Raw genomic sequence first — 22182 nt, 5'->3', positions numbered from 1 at the left:
CTATCAGGTTCACTTACAGCTTGCGGCACCCAAGCCCTGCCAACCCCCCTTCCTCAAGTACACGCAGCTCAGCAGCTGGCCTCACATCCTCTGCTTGGCCTGGCCCTGCCTAGCCCTGCCTTGTAAGTGGAAAGCAGAGAACCCTGGCACCACATAAGGCTCCATGGCAAAGCAGAGAAAACAGGGTACCCCAAAGCTGCCAGGAAAAGCCCAGCTTCTCAACACAGAAAGCAGCCCTGTAGCCTGAAGTCCTTCTCTCTGTAGTCTTACTGCCCACCATGCCTGGCCCAGGACTCATACTCCATTAAACAGAGCTACTGTGGTCTCCCAAATCCTGTGCTTTCTCATGCCCCCATGCCTCTGCACCTCCTGCTCTCTGCCTAGGACCTTCCCCCTCCTGGTCTACAACACACATGCCTGCTCCTTTAGCAAGTCTGACTCAGCCCAACCATGCCTCCTACCATGAACTCACAGTGCCCAGAGAGCAGCTGCTCTCTAAATCCCTGCTAAAGGAAAGAACTCTCACCTCAATGCCATTCTTTCAGCCTTTATTGGGCTCATCCTCTGTCTGGCTCCATGTTGAGAATAGACAGCTTCAAGATCTGATCCCTATCCTCACCGTGCTGTGTGGCAGATGGGGCTTCCCAGGTTCTTACACACAGGTGTCCCTTCCCTGGTGTCCACCCAGAATCCTGTGTAACTCCAAAATCATATTTATTACCACCTATTGTCACTGTCCCTCATGAGACTGGAAGCTGCAAGGGTCCCAAGTTTGACTCACTGTTGTGATCTCAGCATCACCCAGCAGAGCTGGCCGGGCTGATGGCTGGTACCACACAGCACACCCCAGCAGTACTGGCTAAACACTGGCGACACTGCTCTATTAGGTCCTAGTTAGCTGGTGGCCTACAGAAATCTCTCAGGATACAACTTTCCTTATCAGATTCCAGCTCCCAGCCGGGCAGCAGCTTTCTGTTCCTCTGGCCAGTCAGGCAGGATGGACAGCACGACACACTTTGCCAAAGAAAAGGCCTCTGCCTCTGGTCTGAGCCATTCACTCTGACCCTGACCCCATCCTCCAGCTGAGACAGATGTTGGGAACCTCTCCCTACCCCCACAGGTGTTCAGAACAGGCTCCTGCTGCCAATTTCACTCTTGTGCTGCCCCAGCCTGCTCCAACCTCTTTCCCAGCACATTAAACTTTATTTTCTTAATGAAATGTCACTTGCTGACTTCTGGCAGAATCATAATAAAAAGAAACGGCCATAAAGCCGTTTTATGCAGACAGCGCCCCCGCCAGCTTGCCCCCCCTCCCGCTTGGAGAGGAAGGCTCCACTGTCGTTTGATGTTCTCAGCTGCTGGAATATCCCAAGCCAGTACTCAGAGGCAAGATGGCACAGACAGCTCCTTTCCAAGTCTCTGGCTCCTCTTCCATGTAGCTCCAGGGATAACAGGCAAGCTGCCACTCCTACTGCTGCTATCTAGGGAAGGAACTCAGCCCCCAGGACCTCCAAGATGGCCCAGAGTACCCTTCAGTCACCAGGGACGGCCTCTTGCTACAGTTCTGCCCCATCTTAAAGTGGCATAAAGGCCTGAGCCCCCACCCATAGGCAACCTAAGCCTGATGGTCAATGATACCCAGCAGGGTGGTGCTAGAGTTGCCCATTCCTGGCGGGGTGGGCAGTGCAAAAAAAAATATCCTTCTCCTCACAGTGAAAACTTAGCAACAAAGAGGGAGAGAGTTAAGTGCAGAAATGAAACACAGGTCTACATTTTATAAAAATGACCCTTCTCCCATAAACTCATTTCTTCCTGGGTTATTGAGAAGGGAGAAAAAAAAAATCAGTGTTAATTTAATCAATTGATCAGATGATCGATTGAGAAACTGGAGATGCCCGTTTACTGGGGGCAGTATCATCCTGGAACCTGAAACCACAAAAAAGGAGGCATCGATTTCCTCACCTGCTGCTCCCAACAAAACCAGAGCCCAGGGAGAAAGGAAAAGTCTCAGGGCCTCCAGAGGCCTCTGCTCTCCAACACGGAGGGCAGGGGCAGCAGCTTCCGGCGAGTTTTACCCTGGAATTAGTTACAGATGCAGTTACGGTGTCTTGTGTAAACGCCATCGATTGGGGAGCTGACAGTCTGGGGAGCTGCGATGCGGGACAATCAATCGGCCTGCAGTGTCACCTGCCACCTTGCTGAACAGTTGACAATGCAATTATCCAGTGTGGAGGCAGGGAGTTGGCGTGTGTCAAACGCACTTAGCCACTTTCCGGGCCTCCTCGATAACGCGTTTCACTGCCTCACGTCAGGAGAGACGCAGAGAGACAGACGCCGTTTAAAACCATTGATACTTGCTCCTTCTGCCTGCACTCCCTCTGTCCTAGCCTAACAATTGTGTTCCAAAAGGCGATTAAATCCCGTCAGTTGCCACGGGGGACAGAGGGTGCCTTGCTCCTTGCCACCTCTCCTCACCCCTCCCAACAGGCGACAGAGATAACTAAAGATGGTAAGGAGTCACAAGGCAGCAGCTCAACCCTCTCCACTCCAAGACTGCCTCCAGCAGTGTGCTGTTCCAACACCTGTCACTGGCTGGACCAGGAGCAGAGCTGCACTGGGGGACATTTTTAGCACCTGGGGCTCCCTTCTTTTGAGAACCAGCACACCAAAGGAGGCAGCAGCTAGGTAGGGCAAGGCCTATGTGCCCATGCCCTGGGGCTTAACAACACCTCTTACCCCCTTGCCCCATACTTCTGGCGCTGAAGTTTTATCAAGAAATAGCCAGATAAAAGATTTGTGCCAGGCCGGGTGTGGTGGCTCATACCTGTAATCCCAGCACTTTGGGAGGCTGAGGTGGGCCAATCACCTGAGGTCAGGAGTTCAAGACCAGCCTGGCCAACATGGTGAAACCTCATCTCTACTAAAAATACAAAAATTAGCTGGATGTAGTGGCACATGTCTGTAATCCCAACTACTCGGGAGGCTGAGGCAGGAGAATCTCTCGAACCCAGGAGGTGGAGGTTGTAGTGAGCTGAAATCATGCCACTGCACTCTAGCCTCCAGCCTGGGTGACAAAGCGAGACTCTGTCTCAAAATAATAATAATAATAAATAAATAAAAAATAAAAGAAAAGAAAAGAAGAGAAAAGATTTGTGCCATTCAGCTGCTCTGCCCATTTGCTTCATGACTTCTCATCCAGCTACTTGGAACCGGCTTAAATGTAAGGAACTCATGAAAGATAAACACTTAAGGACCTGAGCAGGACAAAGACCCTGCACTGCTGACTGTCTTAACACCCTTCTTTTCCCTACCCACTCCACCTGTTTGGTTCAAAGGGGCTTCATGCTGGATTTTAGCAACACATTCACTGCCAGGGCTTAAAGATACAGCTGCAGCCTTCCATTTCCTGTGAAGCTTCCTGGGAAATTTCTCCATCTCACCACTCTTGTGCCCACATCATTGCCACCTTATTTGAAACCAATCATTCCCATGTTCTCTTTCCAGCATGTCCCTTCCAGATATGAGGAGCTCTGGGCTCCCCAATGCAGTTGGGTGAACTCTCACTGGCAACCAACACACAGGAGGGACCACGGTTCACCACTATAGGTCTCTTCTCCAGAATCCAGGAGCTGGATGGAGGACAGGAGAGGAAAGGCATGGCTCCTTAGTCACAGACCTCCTTAGACTACAGGTGGAAGCAGGCTTGTCTTAAGGGCTATATAGTTAGGTTCCCCTGTAGTCTGCTTCTCTAGCCTAGAAGTCCCTTGCTCTGCCCAGGTTTGGCATGGTACCCAAGAAAAACATCTTTTCTCCCTAACTGCGGATCTCTTTTAGTGGAATGTTGGTGGTGCACTAGGCTCTGTGTGCTGTCCTTTATGTAAAGAGCAGTAGCAGGTTAGAAAATCTATGGTTCTAAAAGGACAATCAACAGCTTAGGCACACAGCTTGAGTATTTCTTCTAGAATTGGGAAGGTCAGAGTTCCTCCTAGGCAGCAAAAATTCCTTCCAACTTACTTTCTTGAAGTAATACCTATTTCCTTTAGTCTTTTCAAAAATCTGTTTCCAGTGGGACCTACCTCAGTGCTCACCTGCTCTGTCTGGTTCTTTATTTTGTCCTAAAATACCAATCCGAGCACTTCCAGGCCTGGGATATCTGGAGCTCCTCCACAGTAACCACAGGTCCCCATCTCTAAGGCCTGTTGCCCTCAGCCCAGTGTCTCCACCGAAACTCTTGCCCGTTCACTGCTTCCCACAGCAGATTACATTCGAGGTAACCGGTCTGATCCATCAGACCAACCTCCAGGGGCCTGGTGGGAAGCTTTGCTGAGGATGACGAAGAGGCCCTAGTCTGGGAGGACGGATGGGGGTGATCGGATACAGGAACTTATGTGCAATTCTTCGCTTCTTTCATATCTAACAACGACAGCAATCTCTGTTGTCAGCACGCACAGCGCAGTTTAAATGGGCCTCGCCACTCGCCTGCTCATCCTGCCTCTGCCTCCTTCTCTCTGAAGTCGGCTGGGCAGCTTCTTCAGCTGGCGTTATCACTCCCTCTAACCGGTCTTGGCAGGCAATCTAATTCCTCCTGAAAAGGTCACCGCCATTTTAACTGCCTTTCAATCACATTAAGCACGCGCTGCCCGGCTTGCGGCCCGGCCTGCCCGGCGGGCGATCAATGCGCTGCACTGACACCAGCTCGCCTGGTGGGGCCACACCTAACCCCCCAAGAGTTGGGGCCTATCGGTCCTGGCCAGGGAGGGTAGGCTGACAGATGGCCAGCTTTTGCAGACAGGGTTTTGGGGGCAGAGGCAGTAGGGATCAGCCAGGGCCTCCCTTTGATAGCCCCCCCACGGAGGAGCCTCAGCCTCCTCCGCTCCACTGCGCCCCGCTCTCTGCCTCATGGCCCCCGCTGATCTTGCTGTAAAACAGCCTTTCAAGTCTGCCTGTCTTTTGACTGCACTAAGCTGTTTAAGAGGCGGCAGCAGCTTCTATCAGGAAAGCTGGAGCAATTCTCTGCAGATAAAGGCACCTCCGGCCCCTGTTCTCTCTTCAAGTCTCACTCTCATTCTCGCTCTCCAAATCGCTCAAAGAAAAGCCCCCTTTGAACTCCCCTCAGGAATTCTTGAAAGGAACAACCTCACAGTGTAAACACTCAGGGAAAACGGATACCCGCCCAGGGCCTAAGAGCCCCTCCCACTGCTCTGCAAGTGCATCCTGACACAGGGGAAATAGTCTTGTCAAATCAGCAGGCCCTTTGCAGCTTTATCCTCCGTAAGCCCTGTCTGGTGCCCAGAAGCCATCAGGTCCAGGTCTGTGCCAAGGAACCTAAGAAGTTGCCACAGCAATGGAGGATGTGAGCAGTTGCAGCTGCCAACAGAGCTAACCAGGGCAGCACATTGGAACTGACCCTGTGTGGCTGCCATCGGACACCCATGTGTCTAACTCATGGGACAGACAATCGTCAGCCCTGCTGCTCACTTTTCTAGGGCCTCAGATACTCCAAGGCTCCAGTACAGGATGAGTGAAATGGCAAACTAACACTCTCCAGCTCTGGCTCAGGGAGACGGTTTGATCTGACTAACCTTCTTGATTTATGTTTTGGCTTGCCCCCCGAACGCTTGGGTAATGTGAGAGACGCCCAGAGACATAATGTCCCATCTGGGCTCTTAGCCCCTTCGTGGAACCAGTCTGCACTGGACGGCCCTGCAGAGACCACTCCTCAGCATCCGCCCAGGTAGCACGGCCCCAAGGAGGCAGAGAACTTCTTCCCAGCTGCTGTGAGATTCCCCAGGGACCATACACAGCAGTACTCCCAAAGGTGTTGCCCAGAGAGAGAGGCAGATGGGAAGCAGATTGGCTCACTTAATGACCACAAGCTGCAGTACCAGCTGTGCTCGTGCACAGAAAGAGAGAAGAGCTGGAGGCCAAGAGGCAGACAGCTCCCCTTTTCCCCTGCCCATGGCTGGGGAGTTTAACAAGTCACTAACCCTGGGCACCCAACCAATTCTGCTGTCTGACCTGGTGGGGGGTGCCAAGCCTTGCTCCTCCAAGGAGCTGGGAGGGCACTGGAGATGGGCAGGGCCCTGCACACTCCTTTGCAGCAACTGGGAGAGCCCAAGGGAAGGAGGGAGCAGCTGGGCCCAGGCCCCTCTTGCTTCAGGGCAGAGGGCGCCCAGAGAGAAGGGATGGGATCAGAGCTAAAATTAGATTCACCAATGAAGCTCATGGGAGGTCAAATTTTGCCATAACTCACTCTCTCCTCTGTAACTGATTTCCCTGACATAGGGCTGGAGAGGAGGAGGAGGAAAATCCAATGTGTTTGCCTGGAAGCCCTCAGGGCCCCCAGTGCTGGAGGTGTACAGCAGGTTGCTGGATTCTCATTTATCAGCCTTAAGAGGGATGGAGTGATAAATGCATAACCGTCCCTTTAATATTTTATGCAGGTGCTAACGCAGCTTGGCTGTCACCTTCAATGCATCACCCGAGGCTGAGAGCCCCCCCTCGTCATTCCTAGCTTGCAGCCTCACAATTCCATTTCCCCACCCAAATACATCCATTTTAATATGCACATCACAGGCAGGCAGCACAGTCACAAAGGAGCCCCACCAGCAGCAGTCCCCACATGGTGGAACGGATGGATGACCAGCCACCAGCCTCAGCCTCTTGGCTCCCAACAGATGGATACTCAGCAGAGGCCTGGCACCGGAGTGCCACTGTCTATGTGTCAGCTGTTTGTACCTCGGAAGCCACCTTCCAGGAGAGTGGTGGCCCGTATCCGCTTCTGTCCACACCACTCATACTCCTCAAAGCGGTTGTTGTTCTCATGCTCGATGTCCACAGCATCATCCTCAGCCATGCAGGAGCCTTCCCTCTGTGAAGAGCAGAGCAGGATCATGCTGGGCCCAGGCCATCCCCACCTGCTCCCCACAGTCTGCGACGAAGGCACAGCTCTAGCCCCAGCTGTGGTGTGCCAAGTGGGCCCTCAGCTCTAGGGCTCCTTTGAAGCAAACCAATTTAGAGGTCAAAGACCTGGGCCTCTTCCCAATAGTTTTCCACTGGAGCCCAAGGAGGGAATGAGTGAGAGTGAAAGCAAAGGGAGAGAGCAGCGGACAGAAGGGAAGAAGCTGCTGAGACTACATGGAGACCCCAAGAGCCCACAGATTCAGGGGCAGTCAGCAGCTAGTGTCGGGGGAAGGGAGCGGGGAAGGAAGGTGGGTGGTGATGGCCCCTCTACCTTAGAAAGGCAATGCTCCACATGCCTACTCATCTCCTGCTCCGATCCTGCCAGGGGGCGGTTGCACAGGGGACATACCTGCCCTTCATCTTGCTTCCTCCGTTTCATTTTCCCAATCCGAGCTGCACAGGGAAACCGAAAACAAAGCACAGAACAAGCAGACGGTCACTGCAGCCCCCAGGGTCCCAGTGGAGCTGACACATTCTGACCTCTTGCCAGCCATTGGCCTTTTTATTCAGTGCCTGATCTGGCCCTCATCTTGAAGTACCTCCTGCTCCTTTGGGGACTGGGCTTTGCCAAGAGCACCTGGGGAGGAGACTAGTGCTAACTAAGCCAGTGAGTAAGTCCACTCTTTGGCCGAAGCTGGTGCAGGGTCTACCCATACCTTTCTATTTGCAGTGTTTAATAAGAGTCCAATGAGCAAAGACACTCCATGTTGCTAGGTATCTCTCCAGAAGGCCAAGACCATGAACCCTTTTGGTGTCAGGAAATAGAAGTCTAAAGAGCATCTCTTGACTAGAACCTAACCCCTCCGGTGGCCTGACTTGGACTGCTGTTCACTCATCAGCTAAATCCTCTTTTGTTCCTGGGCCAAGAGTCCTGAGGTACAGCTCCTAGCACCCCACCTAGAATCTTACCAGGAAGAATTTCTCTGAGGTCCACTAATCCCATTTTACAGAAGAGGAGACTGAGGCCCAGTCATAAAGGTAAGACAGTCTGGGTCAGACCTTTGGCAGCCAGGTCAGAAGGCTCAGGGAACCCTGAGAAGGCAGCCCTTATTGTGCCCACCCGAACCTGTTCCATCATTTCTAATCAGTACAGAGGGGCTGGCAGGCCCTGGAGGCAGAGGGCTGCCTGCCATGTTGTCCCGCAGGGGGCTCAGTTCCAAAGTGCACACTGCAAGCCCACAACACTGCTAATTAATGCTGAGCGATGCAATCATTTCTAATTAGCTCACTAATCCCTCTCTGTAGCCCTCCTGTCACTGAAGCAGGAAGGGGTCAAAACAAGAAACTCTGTTCCCTCTAGTCCCTTCCAGAATGCCACAGCAGGATCAGAGATGGCTACCCTGTGACCAGACTGATGGGGAGTGGGGAGAGCCAGCAAAGGAGGGAAAGGTTCCCCAGTGCAGGGCCAGGAAGAACTTTCTCATGGACAGTGACCCTAATGGGAAGCTCATGAATGCAATCTAGGAGGGGAACACAGATGAGAGCTGCTGTGTTACAATTTAAGCTTCTACTGTGTGTCAGGCTCACAGCCTACTCAAGGTAGCTCATTTCCTACCACTTGCTGAAGCTGGATTGCATTATTCCTTTTTAACAGATGAAGAAACTCGAAGCTTAGAGAGATCAAGGTATGTGTCCAAGTAGCTACAAAGTGGCAAAGGCAAGATAGGAAACCAGACCTGACTTCACAACCTTGAATGCCCTTCTGTTCCAAGGGGACCCCCTAACTGAGCAGCATCAACAAAGACTGGTCCCAGTGAGTGTGCTAGGACTCCAGCTCCCGCCTGTTATGAGCCTGAGGCAGGGAGCTACTCCAACTCCAAAACAGAGCAACCCCAGAAAGACCCAAACCAAAAGGAAAGCTACCATCCTGCCAGAACTGGGCATGGAGTTTGAGGAAACTTGGTCTGTAGCCCAGTCCATCTCTTCAATTTCCTGTGTTTTCACTATAGGTGACATGACTGTGTCCTAGCGCCCCACTTGACTTTGTGGACAAAGATCGAGAACTCTTTACTTTGACTGCCCTAACTCTTGGAATCTCAGATTTAGGTAGCCTTGACACTCTAGAGCCAGGGCTGGGATGGAGAATGGACGTGAAACATCAGAAAGGCATTGAGCAAAGGACCCTGAGAGTTCTAGAAGCGTAGTGTGGAGCAGTGTGCCAACACAAAGCCTCCTCTCTACCATGCCTACACCAAGGGAATGCCTCCCCGGGGAAGAAGGTGCTGATGACACCACGATGTTCAATGACTAAGGAAACGAATCTCATGGAATGGTCAAGAAAGGCACAATACTGGATGTGCTCCTTGCTCAGGACACACAGGCCAGCAGATGATCCCTTGTCGTCCCTGGAAAGCACCCTGATGGACTGGGCTTCATCTGGAAATTCTGAGAGAAGGAAGGCAGGTTTGGTTTTCACCTTCCCATTCATCTTCTAAATCCTGAGTTAAGCTTACCAAAGTGTGGTAGAAAAAATTTCTGTTCTCTATCCAGAGGCTACGTACGAGTAGGAAGAATCAACGCATTTGCCAAGGAGGTAGCATGGCGTGGTTGGAGAAAACACGGGCTTTGGTGGGAAACAAACTTCAATTGAATCATGGCTCAGTTACATCCCAGCTGTGTACTTTTAAACAAACCACTTTCACCTCTCAGAGCCTGTTTTCTTATTCACAAAAGGTGTGTAATACTCTTCTCAGAGGCGTTGTGAGAATGGTGCTTAACATGGCGCCAGCCCATCATGAATTTCTCCCTTTTCCAAACTAGGGCTCAGCCTGGCAGCAGAAACCAAGTGGTAAGAGCTGGGGATCTTGAACTCCATGGCCTCTCTCACTTACTAGCTGGCCCAGAGACCCTAAACCCCTTACAGCCACCCCCCAGATACCACACCCCAGTAAGCACAAAAAGCTAGGATCATTCAATTGTATTCAGCAAACAGGAATGCTCCAGAGGTTTGAATCCAAAAGCGGGGCTGCTAGGTAGTGCACACACGGCCTGCTTTCAGAGAAGGCCTCTAAGAGCTGTCGAGCCCACGCTGATCACCTTTGTGAAATGTGGGCCGACTGATAACTCAAAGAGCCCTGGGATGAGTTAGTTCCTGTTGCCGTGGGAACTCCAGATCTCACTGTATTGTCAAGTCTCAGCAGAGAGGCTGTATTCACACTACTGGGCACTGATTAAAAACTGGAAGAAAAACATTCTCAGCGCCCTGCAGGTTTGTATAGTGAGGTCCCAGCAGTTTGCAAATTCAAAGCTGAGCTCCCGAGTAGAATTGTGTAGCTCGTTCCCCATTCTCCGGCACTCACTGCCCCCCACCCAGGGTTCTTCAGGGCCTTTAGAGAGGTTTGGGCAAGAGCTGGGAGCCATACCTCCATTAGACAGACGGGGAAACTGAGAGCGGCAGCTTTGGTTTGCACATACTCAGGCGCCGTGACTGCGAGGAAGCCAACGGGCCCCAAAGTCGGAGAGACCCAGGCAAGCCAGGAGCGGCAGGCAGTGAGTGAGGGAGGGAGGAGGCCGGGGGTGGGGCGGAGGGAGGGGCCGGGCAGGACTCACCATTCAGTCGGGTCTGCCGGTTGGCTCGTACTCGCAGAAAGGTCTGGGAGAAGATCGCGGGCAGATGCAAGAAAAGAAAAGAGAGCGTCAGGCGCGGCCTGGAGTCCTGGCCCCCGCCCCAGCACCGGACCCCCGACCAAACCTGCTCCGCCCCAAACAGCCCGTAAACAAACCTACTTCCTCCCTCCCGCCGGCCCCTCTGCTCCTCCGGCCGCTCCGGGCTCTCGGCATAGCCGCCGGGCGCTGCTCTAACGGGACCCCGTGGCCGCTGCGCGGTGCCGCCCCAGCCCCGGCCTCCGGCGCTCTGGGCCCCACGGCCGCCCGGCCGGCGAGGGCGGCGATGCGGGCGGATTCCCCCCGGCTGCCCGGCGGCGGCGGCACTTCAGCTCCCAGCGGCGGCGGCGGCCATGTTGGCCCTGATCACGTGATCTGCCGCCGTCGCGCGCTGGGGGTGAAAGTTCACAATGCGGCGGGGGCGGCCGGACCGAGACCAGGAAGCTGCCGTTTGTACTCTGGTAGCAACCGGCAGAAGCCTCCCTGGGGTCCCTCCCACCTCCCGTTAAGCCTACCCACCCCATCTTTAGCGGCCGCGAAGTCCTTCCACCCCACTCCACGCCCCCTCCCGCTGCGGGGCTCCTTCCGCCCCACCGCCCGGCCCCGGCTCCCGCCTCCTGTGCCTGCCTTCCTCGCGGCTGCCCTTAGGGCAGAGGCATCGCGTTGGGCGCTTTGCAGGGGACAAGGCGTCGGAATTCCCTATCGTCTGTGGGCGATCCCCGCCCAACCCCTAGGCCATCCAGTTCTGTTATCGGAGGACTCCCAGCATGTCAGCTGTCTGCTGCACGGCCCCTGGAGCTCCCATAGGCACTGCATACCCACACGGCCGACTTGGGACTCAGTATCCTCCAAACAGAGGCCTTCCTCTTTGGGTTCCCTATTCATAAGAGGAAGCCACTATCTACTCAGGTGTGCCCACAGAGGAAAGTTGAGAGTCGCCCTGGACCCCACCTTCTCCATCCCTCACACTCAATCCTTTTCTAGATGCTGAAAGTTTACCTTGAAAGGTCTCTAATTTTCTCATCTCCACCTCTGTATCTCCTACTCATCCTTCCAGGTCTAACTGAAAAATAGCTTTGCCTTGTGTAAGTACATTCATCTCTGCGCCATTACCATCGCTTGTGAAGTTTTTATCAGTGGACTGACCACTTCAGGGTTGGGGCCGTGTGTGAGTTATTTGGGTGAACCCAGAGCCCAGCATGGTGCTGGGCGTAGGCAAGTCAGCCCTGAGTAGTTATTCCATGGTTGTACCTACCTTGGTTGTCGTTGTGCTCCAGTCATACATAATCTTACGAGCTCTCTAAATTTGCAGCTGTTTCCTGTCTCATCTTTTGGTCTCCAGCTTCTCTCTCTGCAACCCATCCTCCACACTACACACAATGTGATCTTTCTATTGGACAAAATTAACCCTCTCCTTTAAATCCTTCAGTGGTTCTCCACCAAGGCATATAGGCCTGCCCTGTCTGCCTTGCCAGACTTCTCCCACTCCTATTCTCTCCCTTTATATTCCTGACGCTCAGCTTTGCAGAGCTAACTGTAGCTCTTTTGAGCACTCCATGCTCTGCACTTCAGGCCAGAGAGCCTCCATGCCCTCCAGTATCCCCTGCTTGGTTAACTGTTGTTCATCCTTCAGGACTCTGGCAAGACTTAGTTTTGTCCCCCAAGCCTGGGTTTGATGCCTCCTCTGAGTTTTCGCAGTTCCACTGCTTCTCTTTGATCATGTATGTTTTGACTGTTTGTTTACATATCTGTCCCTTGTACTTGGGAGGTCATCTCTAGCCATTTACCCAACACAGCGTCTTGCCTGAAGGAGACACCAGTGGGAAGGGGAGAAAGACTTTATGAGATAAGCCCTGAGCCCAGTGATGGGTTGGGAAACAATCTCGGATTTAGGGCCAAACAGACTCAAGTTCAAGTCCTAATTCTGTTACTTACAATTTATATGGTCTTAGAAAAGTCACCTCTTTCTAGGCCTGTTTCCTTGGTAATAGATTGGGCGTGATGAACACAGTTGCTATGAGGTTTAAGTGAGGTAATGATATGAGGGTTAGTTAGTCAGCAGGGGCTAAGTAAATGAGAATTCAAACCAGAAACCAAGGCTGGGCACGATGGCTCATGCCTTTAATCTTAGCACTTTAGGAGGCCAGTACAGGAGGATTGCTTGAGCCCAGGAGTTCAAGACCAGCCTGGGCAATATAGTGAGACCCTGTCTCTATAAAAAATAAAAACAAAACCCCAGAAACCAATACCCCCTGCTTTCAAGGCCTAGCTCAGTGACTTTAAAAATCCAACATAGCTGAACAACTACTACATGCCAGGCCTTGTGTAAAGAGCAAGGGATGGGATACTCAGCTAGTCTCTGGGTTGCTTTCCAGCTTCACCTACTAACTTTCCTTGCATTCTACTTTCTAACAAAACCAAACTGCTAGCAGGTCCCCAGATATATCATTTTGTTACACCTCTATGTTCTCTGTACATTAGTGTTGCCTTTATATCTGGAGTAACCTTTCTTCCTTGTCTGCCAAGTGAACTTCTGTTCCTTCTCTGAGTCCATTTTCAGTCATTACCTCCTGTGTGAAGCTTGCTTTGATTTTCCCCTCCTTCTACTGTAGTATCCTAGAAACGTATTCTTTATTATTAATTTTTTTTATTTTATATTTTTAGTAGAGACAGGGTTTTGCCATGTTGCCCAGGCTGGTCTTGAACTCCTGGCCTCAAGCAATCCACCTGCGTTGGCCTCCCAAAGTGCTGGGATTATAGGCATGAGCCACTGTGCCTGGCCCCTAGAAACTTATTTATACTCCTGTCATAGCACTCAAAACACTGGACCATAATTATCAGTCTGCAAATCTAACCCCTTGAAGGCAAGGACACTAAGCTGAGCATGAGTGAGTACTAGATAAATGTTTGAGTAAAGGAAGGATAAGACAAGGTCCTTGCCTTGGAGAAACTCCAAGTCTAGTGGAGTCAGATTCATTGTGAAAGATTAAATACGGCCAGAATTATTTGCATCTTCTCCTATCAAGAGCTGCCTTTCCTCATCCCTTGATTATGGGCTAGCTTTGTGACTTGCTTTGCTTAATAGAAAGCGGTGGAAGTGATGTGTGAGTTCCAGATTCTAGGCCTCAAGAGGCCTTGCAGCTTTGGCATTTACCCTCTTGGTGTGACACTGCCCTGAGACTGCTAAGTAAGAAAGCTGATTGAACATACTGGAGGATGAGAGGCCACATGGAAGAGAGCCAAGACACCCAATCTCCCAAACGTGCGGTGAGGCCATTTTAGACTTTCCAGCCCAGCCAGTCCTCCAGGATGAATGAGCTGCATGAGTGAGGAAATGCCCAGTCAACCACAGCATCATAAATAATGAGTTGTGTTAAGCCACTAAGTTTTGGGATGATTTGTAGACGACGGAAACATACCTAAACAGGTGATCACAATGTAGGGTGTTGGGGCAATAACCAGGACACACAAGGGTCATGAGATAGCTAATCCAGAAAGACTTCCTGGAGGAGCTGATATTTGGGCAGGATTTGGAAGGATAAATAGAAATTTGATGTAGGGGGGTAAAACAGTTCTGTTAGAAGAAACAGCATGTGAAAAGACATAGAGGCAAGAAAGGAATGCCTCATCCAGGGAGTGTTTGGCATTAGTTCAGTGAGCATAGCCCACTGAACTGATTCATGGACAGTATTTGGAATGGAAGTTGGAAATACAGGTTGAATCTATATCACAGAAGGCCTTGCTGCCATGATAAGGAGCTTCAGCTTTATCTTGTAGGACACAACCTAGTTTGATTTGCCCTGTAGGAGGTGTGCTTAGAGCCTAGAACAGGGCCTTGGGTCTTAACCTGGGCTTCAGAGATCTCTAAGTGGTATTGGGATGGGATCTAGAGCTTTCCTAACCTCCTGAAGTTGTATGTATAATACTGCATGTGTGTGTGCCTGTGTGTATGTAAAAACACATGCGTATGTTTTTAGGCAAGAGAGTCCATGGCTTTCTTCATAGTCTCTAGGAGATAAAAGAAATACTGACATTTGTGGGAAGGAAGGTGGGTCAGGGAGTTGAGGCATTGTTGCCTGATGGTTACTCTTTCCTAGTTGAACAGATGGCAAGGCGCATGCCGTGAGTGCAGTACAGAGGACAGGCCTCTGAAGGTGGGGCTGTCTATTCCTCCAGACCAGAATGCTCTGGAACAAAGCCTTGTCTCTGTTCCCTCTCAGATCAGAATTCCCTGGGGTCTGGTCATTTCTCTGCCTTGAACCAAGGTTGTCTGGATCGGGGCAGTGGCTCCCGGGGGCTTATTGGGCTTCTTCTCTGAAACTGGGGTTCCCTTAGAGGCAGCAGGGATCCCTTCCCGGGGCTTGCACTTTGGGCTATGCAGTTTGAGTTCCATGCGAAGGCATTCGGTGGAGTCTGTCCAGCCGTGCTGGGTACTCTACTCTCCAAGCTCTGCACCCTGTGCCAGGCCAGGCTGTGTCAGCTGGAAGGAAGGGGTGCAGAGAGAACACCTTTCTCTAATTCCCACGAAGGGTCAGGTGTGCCAGCAGGGTCCCTGGTTCTCTACTCCAGCTTACAGGTCCCTGCAGCCCTGTCTTTCCGTATCAGATCAGGGCTGTTCTTCCCTTCTCACACTGGGCCTCCCTGCGAAGCCCTGTTGCCATTTGGACAAATGTTCCTTGGAATAGGGCACTGTTCTCTTTCATCTAATGGCTCTGGGGTTCTTAAAGACAGGGCTCTGCCTCTCCTTAGAGAAAAGTTTTGGGGGAAGTTCTTTGACCTTCCTACTCCAGAGAAGGTCCATTTATAGCTAAGATGCTACCTGTAGGCCCCTCTGCTATGATCTTGTTGGACTGTGTGATGACTCCCTTCCTATTTGCCCAAGACACTCACAGGCAGTGTCTGCCTGTCTCTCTATCTGGGCCTGATACCAAGGTTTGGCAGAATTGAATGGTTATTTGCTTAAGGTATCATGCTTTTTTTTTTGAGACGGAGTCTTGCTCTGTCACCCAGGCTGGAGTACAATGGCGCGGTCTCAGCTCACTGCAACCTCTGCCTCCTGGGTTCAAGTGATTCTCCTGCCTCAGCCTCCAGAGTAGCTGGAATTACAGGCACCCGCCACCATGCCTGGCTAATTTTTGTATTTTTAGTAGAGACGGGGTTTCACCATGTTGGCCAGGCTGGTCTCAAATTGCTGACCTCGTGATCCACCCGCCTCGGCCTCTCAAAGTGCTGGGATTACAGGCGTGAGCCACCATGCCTGGCCTTTTTTTTTTTTTTTTTTTGAGATGGAGTCTCACTCTGTTGCCAGGCTGGAGTGCCGTGGTGCGATCTTGGCTCACTGCAACCTCCATCTTCTGGGTTCAAGCGATTCTCCTGCCTCAGCCTCCCAAGTAGCTGAGACTACAGGCACACGCCACCATGCCCAGCTAATTTTTGTATTTCCAGCAGAGTTGGGGTCTCACTATGTTGGCCAGGATGGTCTTGATCTCTTGACCTCGTGATCTGCCTGCCTCGGCCTCCCAAAGTGCTGAGATTACAGGTGTGAGCCACTGCACCCGGCCAGTATCATGCTTTTGAAGTCTGAAATCTTCAGGTGATTCTGGGCTATGTATCTGGGTCCCTTATGAAACCAAACCCCATAGGATACTTCCTGATGGATAGAATGATTCGGAGGTGCTCGGAGCCTATGGAGCCCACGTGACCTTGGCATCTCTCCCTAAAATCCATCTATTTAAGGCCTATTCCCTGACACCTATGCCTCCTGAGTTCACTTAGGGGCACAGGACACAGAGGGAACCAAACCCAGTTCAGGCCTCTCCTGTGGCCTACGGAGGAGAGGAGGAGTTAGCACCAGGCAGGCTCTTGAAGCCCTCCCCCAGGTGAGCTTGCTTCTCATGGCCACCCACCACCCCTCCTCACCTGGTATCTGTCTGAGTGGTGGAGGTCATCGGTGGCAGATGGGTGCGGTGATGCTGTTGGAGACTCTCCTTCCCTCTTGATGGAAGCAGACAACAGGAGGGACTGGAAGAAGAAAAAGGACATGTGGCCTCAGGCCAAATGAGACCTACAGTCAGTCCCTAGAGTCCCCAGTCCTGTGGCGCTTTGGGGAGCCGGGCAAAGAGAAGGAGGCTGAGGGATAGAAGGACCACTCTTGAGATTCTAAAGGCATGGGGTCAAGTCCTGGGAGTGTGGTTGTGGGAGAGCACAGCTTGGTTTTAGGGATGGGTAGAGACCCCGTGAGGGACCCTGCTTAGGCTAATCTCTGTCCCAGTGGAGCGAGACTCCCAGTCCACTCCCAATAGGCTGAGACTATATATGTTTTGTTTTCCCTTGGGGAGGAGAGACTCTGGGATCCCCATGAAGGGTTGTGGGTGAAGCCATATACCCGCTACCCCGCCTGCCCTTAATACAGGCTGATGGCAGCCCCACAATGGAGACAGTAAATTAAATAGCATGTGAGTTTCCCACGTGCAGCTAGGGATGTATGTTGGTCCATTTATCCCGGTGCTACGGTGATGACCCCAGCAAAAATCCCAGCAAAACTAATCCCCCCATGTCAATCTTGTATGGCCTCTTCTACATACGCCTGCAGTTTAGATTAATAAACTGTCTGCTTGAAATTGTGTGCAAGCACCACAATTCTAAATACCACATGGCACATTCTGCCTGAGAGCCAGCTCTTGCCAAGGCCTGTTCAGCTGCAAACTGGGGGCCTGGAGGCCTGAAAGCAATCCATACTTCCTCCCCCCGCGTTCTCCAGCCTGGACAGCTCTGAGCCGGAAGCACACAATTCCCTAGGAGTCCTCCCCAGCTTAGAAAACCACGCCAAATCGCCAGTGACAGCCCAAAGAAAGCAATTTGGGAAAGATGGAGCAGCCATTTATCCTTCATCTCCGGCTGAGCCTTAGGATGTGACTCGCATGCGGTGGCCATGCGGCACATCCTCAGGCAAGGGCCCTGGAAAGGGAAGGGACAGCTGCTGGTCTGGCAGGGCTCCCTGACTTGCCCATACCCCAGGAGCTGGAGGAGAGAAGAGGCTGGAAAGGGCCTGCATGGGATTATCTGCAACGTGGAGCTCCTTCTTCACCCACTGAAGCCTCATGGGTGACACAGCCCTCAGCTCAGAAAGGAGGTGCTCTCAGGCAATGTTCTTCTCCTTCTCTGGTCCCAAGGAAGATGCTAACAAGGGGGAACAGTGTGGGTCACCCCGACCTCCGGCCCATGAAAAAGCTCCTGTTTGTGTGCTCTCTCTCTCTCTCTCATTCTCTCTAGGTTAGAAGCCCTGAGAGGCCTCAGCATTACACCTGGGGCAAGCGGAATAAAAAAAGGTCACTGGCGCTTTTTAAACATGGACCAAAAAGCAGTAAAATGTGTTTTGAAAAAAAAATCCTGGCATTAAATCATGACTTTTTGCCTGGCTCTTCGCCTCATTAAAAGTGGCCTTTTGGAAGGTAAAATTATCATTGTAAGCGATAAGATCTTTAAGAAAATAATTCACGGCTTCTTCACCCTTTAATATGATAGCCGCCACCGGCTAATTTTTTTCTTAATGGCAACGAGGCCATCAATCTTGTCTAAGGCCCCCTCGCCCCCTCCTCCTCCTGCCTCCCTCCTTCTCCCTGTCCTTTCAGTCTCTTGCTTGAACCTTCTCTCTCTCGCCTCTTCCACTCATGACCTGCTTCCCTAAAGCCTAGGTCAAGGCAGAGGATAGACCCTGAACTGTTCAGCTTTGGGGGTGTGGGCATATATCTGGAAGTAGGTGAGCAAGTGTCCCTTGTCTCTGTCTGATGCTCAGTATGCCTGTGTCTGTGGTTTCAGGATACATGTTTAAGACTTCCTGTGTCTGTATTCTGACCTGAGTGTGTGTGGGGGTCTGCATATGTGGGGAGCTGGGGACAGAGGTAGACTGTGTCTGCCAGGGCTTTGTCCTTAGAACACAGGCCTCACTGATGTCCAAGTCCCCAGCCCTGCCAGCCATGCTCAGGTGTCAGCTGTCACCTGTGGTGGCCGACTTGGAAGCTTGTCTCTGACTTTCCTGAACCACACCATTAAATGCTGCAGGCTGGGCCACACTCAGTGAGTGTAGCTCCCTACCTCTGTGACTCTGCAGCTGCCTGGCACCCCCAGCCTCCCCTTTCTCTTTGGGGCTTTGCCTCCTTGGCCAAGGCCTACACCCACCCAAGGCAGGGCTAGGTGCCCTGCTCCTTCTCTCCCGGCTTGCTGCAGGCGAGCAGAGTTTTCTAAACGAAGGCACACGATCCATTCCTATACCTTTGAAAGGCTTGCAGGGTATTTGGGCCTACCCCTTGGAAGTGATACTTGTCACTCTGGCTCCTTTCCCAAAACTGCCCTCTTAGAGGTCACCAGTCACTGCCAGACTTCTAAATACAACGGGCACCTTCTCCAGTCTTTCCCTGTTTGACTGCTGACTACCTGATACATTTAGAAACTTTCTTCCTTAGGATCCTGAGATACCATGCTCTCCTGTGCCCCTCTTAACTCACTGAGTGTTCCTCCTCTGTCTCCTTCCCTGCCTCCTGGACCTTATCTTGACACCAAGTGCAGGAGTCCCCCAGATTCTCACCTTGGCCTTTACACTAATCTCTCCACACACTCTCCTTCACTGATTCCACCCATTCCCAAATCTTCCATAGTCATTCCTCACTCCCTATAAAATGGGCTAGGGGTGGCCTCCCGTTCTGAATAATCGTGGGAAAAAGGATGCAGCCTTCTACCGAAGAATGGCGAAGGGGATACTCAGTGAGTGAGGGTTTGGTTCTCCCCATGTATCCATCCCCTCAAAACCACCTTTGGGTAAGTAGTACCCACTGTGTCTGTGGCCATCTTTGAGGAGTTCTTGATACAAATGTCATTGTGCTAAGGCCTCTTGGCCCCTCCTTTGAGCCGGGTACTTGCTCTTCATTTTCCCTTTCTCCATCTGATGCTTTCAAGTCTTTCTCCCACAGGGTTTGTTCAGAGAGGCAGACTAGCTCCCCAAATGAGTCCAGCCTCTTCCTTGGCTCCTTGTTGCCCTCAGGACAAAGTACACACAAACACACACACACGTACACACCTGCACATTCATACACCCCCATGCCCCCACAGTCTGGCTTCTAGAGCCCTGCACTATCTTGACCTGCATTTCTTTATTTTTCTTCATCTGCTGTAGCTCACTTTCTTCCTTTCAGTCTTCTCACCCTTAGTGTCTGGGTCACCCACATCTCCCAGGCCATTCTTGGCTCTGACCCCTCTCCTGGCTGGAAGAGGAGGAAGTCAGATGAGCATACTCTCACTCGTGCACAGACCACACACACTTACACACACACACGGTGCAGCCCTAGGCCTCAGGATGATGTTCAAGACCTGGAGATAGTTGAGGATATTAGAAAAGCTGGAGATAGTTGAGGATACTAGAAAAGCTCCTTTTTCTCAGGAGGAAGCAGTTCTGGGTGGGCCTAGGTTAGTATGGGCAGGAGGAAAACATGTAATTGGCCACCTACCTTGGGAGTGCCTGGAGCCATGGCATCCTTCAGAAGGGAATTCTTGCTGCCAAGAAAGAAGAGAACAGGGTAACCATTCTACCTGCCACCCAGGGCATGCAATGGTAGAGTAGCAAGAAGACCCCAAAGACAGAGAAGGCATAGCTAGCCTAGCCCAGCCCAGCTCAGCCAAGCTCCACCCAGTCCTTTCAATCCCAGTGGCCCAGCCTAGTTCAGCCTCGCTCATGGGCCAAGGGCTAGTGCTGGCTGCTGGGAGGGAGACACAGACACTAGGCATGGTAGATTTCCCAGTGGATCTGAAGAAAGGGGCTTTACCTGACTCCTCGTATCAGCCCTGAAGATTCTGCCTGTCCTGGAGACCCCCTTCTCTCCACCCCCTGTCCCCAGCCCGCTCTTAGCCCCTGTGGGATTGGGGTGATGGAGCTGACATGGCTCTTGTCAATTCTCCCTCCAACATGCTGCAAACTGTGTTAGGCCAGGAATGATCTCCCCCTGATTCAATTTGTCAGCCCCAGGCCCTCCGGCATCAGGCGCGGCAGGCAGGCGGGAGCTGGGCCCTGAAATATGGTGGGCGGCTCAGAGCAGGCGGGGGCTGGGGTGGGAGGTGATGGATGGGCTGTGGGGGAGGCGAGGACTGTGTTTAATAACAAAATTGGTATGCAAGGCCACATCCCGTGCTAAGCATGAGTGATCCAGAGCCACAAAGTATTACAAATCCCTGCTAAACAGATGCTGACAATGGAACAAGACGTATCAAATCAGATCCACTTCAGAAACATTAATATCCCTGTTCCTGTCCCTCCCTGCCTGCTGCCCCCACTACGCTCGCCACATCTGTGCTCACACATTCATGCGCGTGCACTCACACACACACATGCTCACAGAAGTGCTGGCTGATGAATGCATGGAGGCAGACGCAGCCCATTCACATAGGGTCCCCACACAGACACACATATGAGGTATAACGTACAGCACATCCGCAGATATACCCAGAAAGCACAAGAACACACAGACACACATCCAAGGCAGAGTGCATGGGGCACATAGGGACTTAATGAGTGTAGACATAAGGAACATCCACAGATGAGCTCAGACACCCACAGGGCCAGACACAGACATACCGGACATGCCAGCAAAAGCACAGGCAGATTCAGATGCAGCAGTGACTCTCAATGGGGGACAGGGGAGAAGGGGAAGAGATGTTCGCCTGCACAGGGGACATCCTGCAATGTCTGGAGACATTTTTGATTGTCAAAACTTGAGCGGAGGGAGGGGAGGTTGCTACTGGCATGGAGTAGGTAGAAGATGTTAAACAGTCTACAGTGTACCAGACAGCCCCTCACAGCAAAGAATTATCTGACCCCAAATGTCAACTGTGCTGAGGTTGAGAAACCCTGGTATAAAGGTGCACACATATATACCCATAGACTTCCTATAATTCTGCCAACAGGCACAGATATAACCAGTCACACCTGGAGACTCAGACACACATACAGATGTACAGGGCCACAGAGGCATATTCCCAGACACATGTCCATAAAGACAGATTTATGGTTCGGCGCGGTGGCTCATGCCTGTAATCCCAGCACTTTGTGAGGCCGAGGCTGGTGGATTGCCTGAGGTCAGGAGTTCGAGACCAGCCTGGCCAACATGGTGAAACCCCGTCTCTACTAAAAATACAAAAATTAGCTGGGCGTGGTGGCAGGTGCCTGTAATCCCAGCTACTCGGGAGGCTGAGGCAGGAGAATCGCTTGAATCCAGGAGGGAGAAGTTGGAGTGAGCCGAGATTGCGCCACTGTACTCCAGCCTGGGCAACAAGAATAAGACTTTGTCTCAAAAAAAAAAAAAAAAAAAATTCACAACAGCCACGATTAGATGAGAGCTGCTCGTGTGCGCAAGTCCAATAAACACATGTGTTGATATGGACACCTGTGTGTACCAACACACACCCAGATGCACACGTACCCACAAACGTAGACGCATATGCACACACACATAACATACGTATATCCCAGTGCAGAGGCCACCAGGCCCAGCAGCAGAGTGAGGCCAAGGTCTGAGTGTAAAAACAGAGCTGTCAGCCGGTCTAATCACACAGTGGGGGCATCACAGACTA

At 51.8% G+C, this 22182-nt stretch overlaps 1 protein-coding gene across 2 annotated transcripts in view; it reads right to left on the bottom strand.

The window, feature by feature from the left end:
* The window catches only part of RNF220 (ring finger protein 220), a 252491-nt gene that overhangs the window by 8817 nt on the left and 221492 nt on the right, over positions 1–22182 (bottom strand). The window contains exons 4-8 of one of the 2 annotated variants that reach the window (XM_030823760.1): positions 20067–20112; positions 16486–16587; positions 10513–10555; positions 7235–7356; positions 6739–6871 (exon numbers count right to left, since the gene is read on the bottom strand). In XM_030823760.1, coding sequence (XP_030679620.1) covers positions 6739–6871; positions 7235–7356; positions 10513–10555; positions 16486–16587; positions 20067–20112 — 446 coding nt within the window. The remainder of the gene's footprint in view (positions 1–6738; positions 6872–7234; positions 7357–10512; positions 10556–16485; positions 16588–20066; positions 20113–22182) is intronic. The other variant, XM_012511443.2, reaches the window with a different exon arrangement.

This window comes from Nomascus leucogenys, chromosome 12, assembly GCF_006542625.1.
Source record: "Nomascus leucogenys isolate Asia chromosome 12, Asia_NLE_v1, whole genome shotgun sequence".
NCBI classification, from domain to species: domain Eukaryota; kingdom Metazoa; phylum Chordata; class Mammalia; order Primates; family Hylobatidae; genus Nomascus; species Nomascus leucogenys.
The sequence above is the reverse complement of the archived record's forward strand: the minus strand, read 5'-3'. Positions and strand labels throughout refer to the sequence as shown.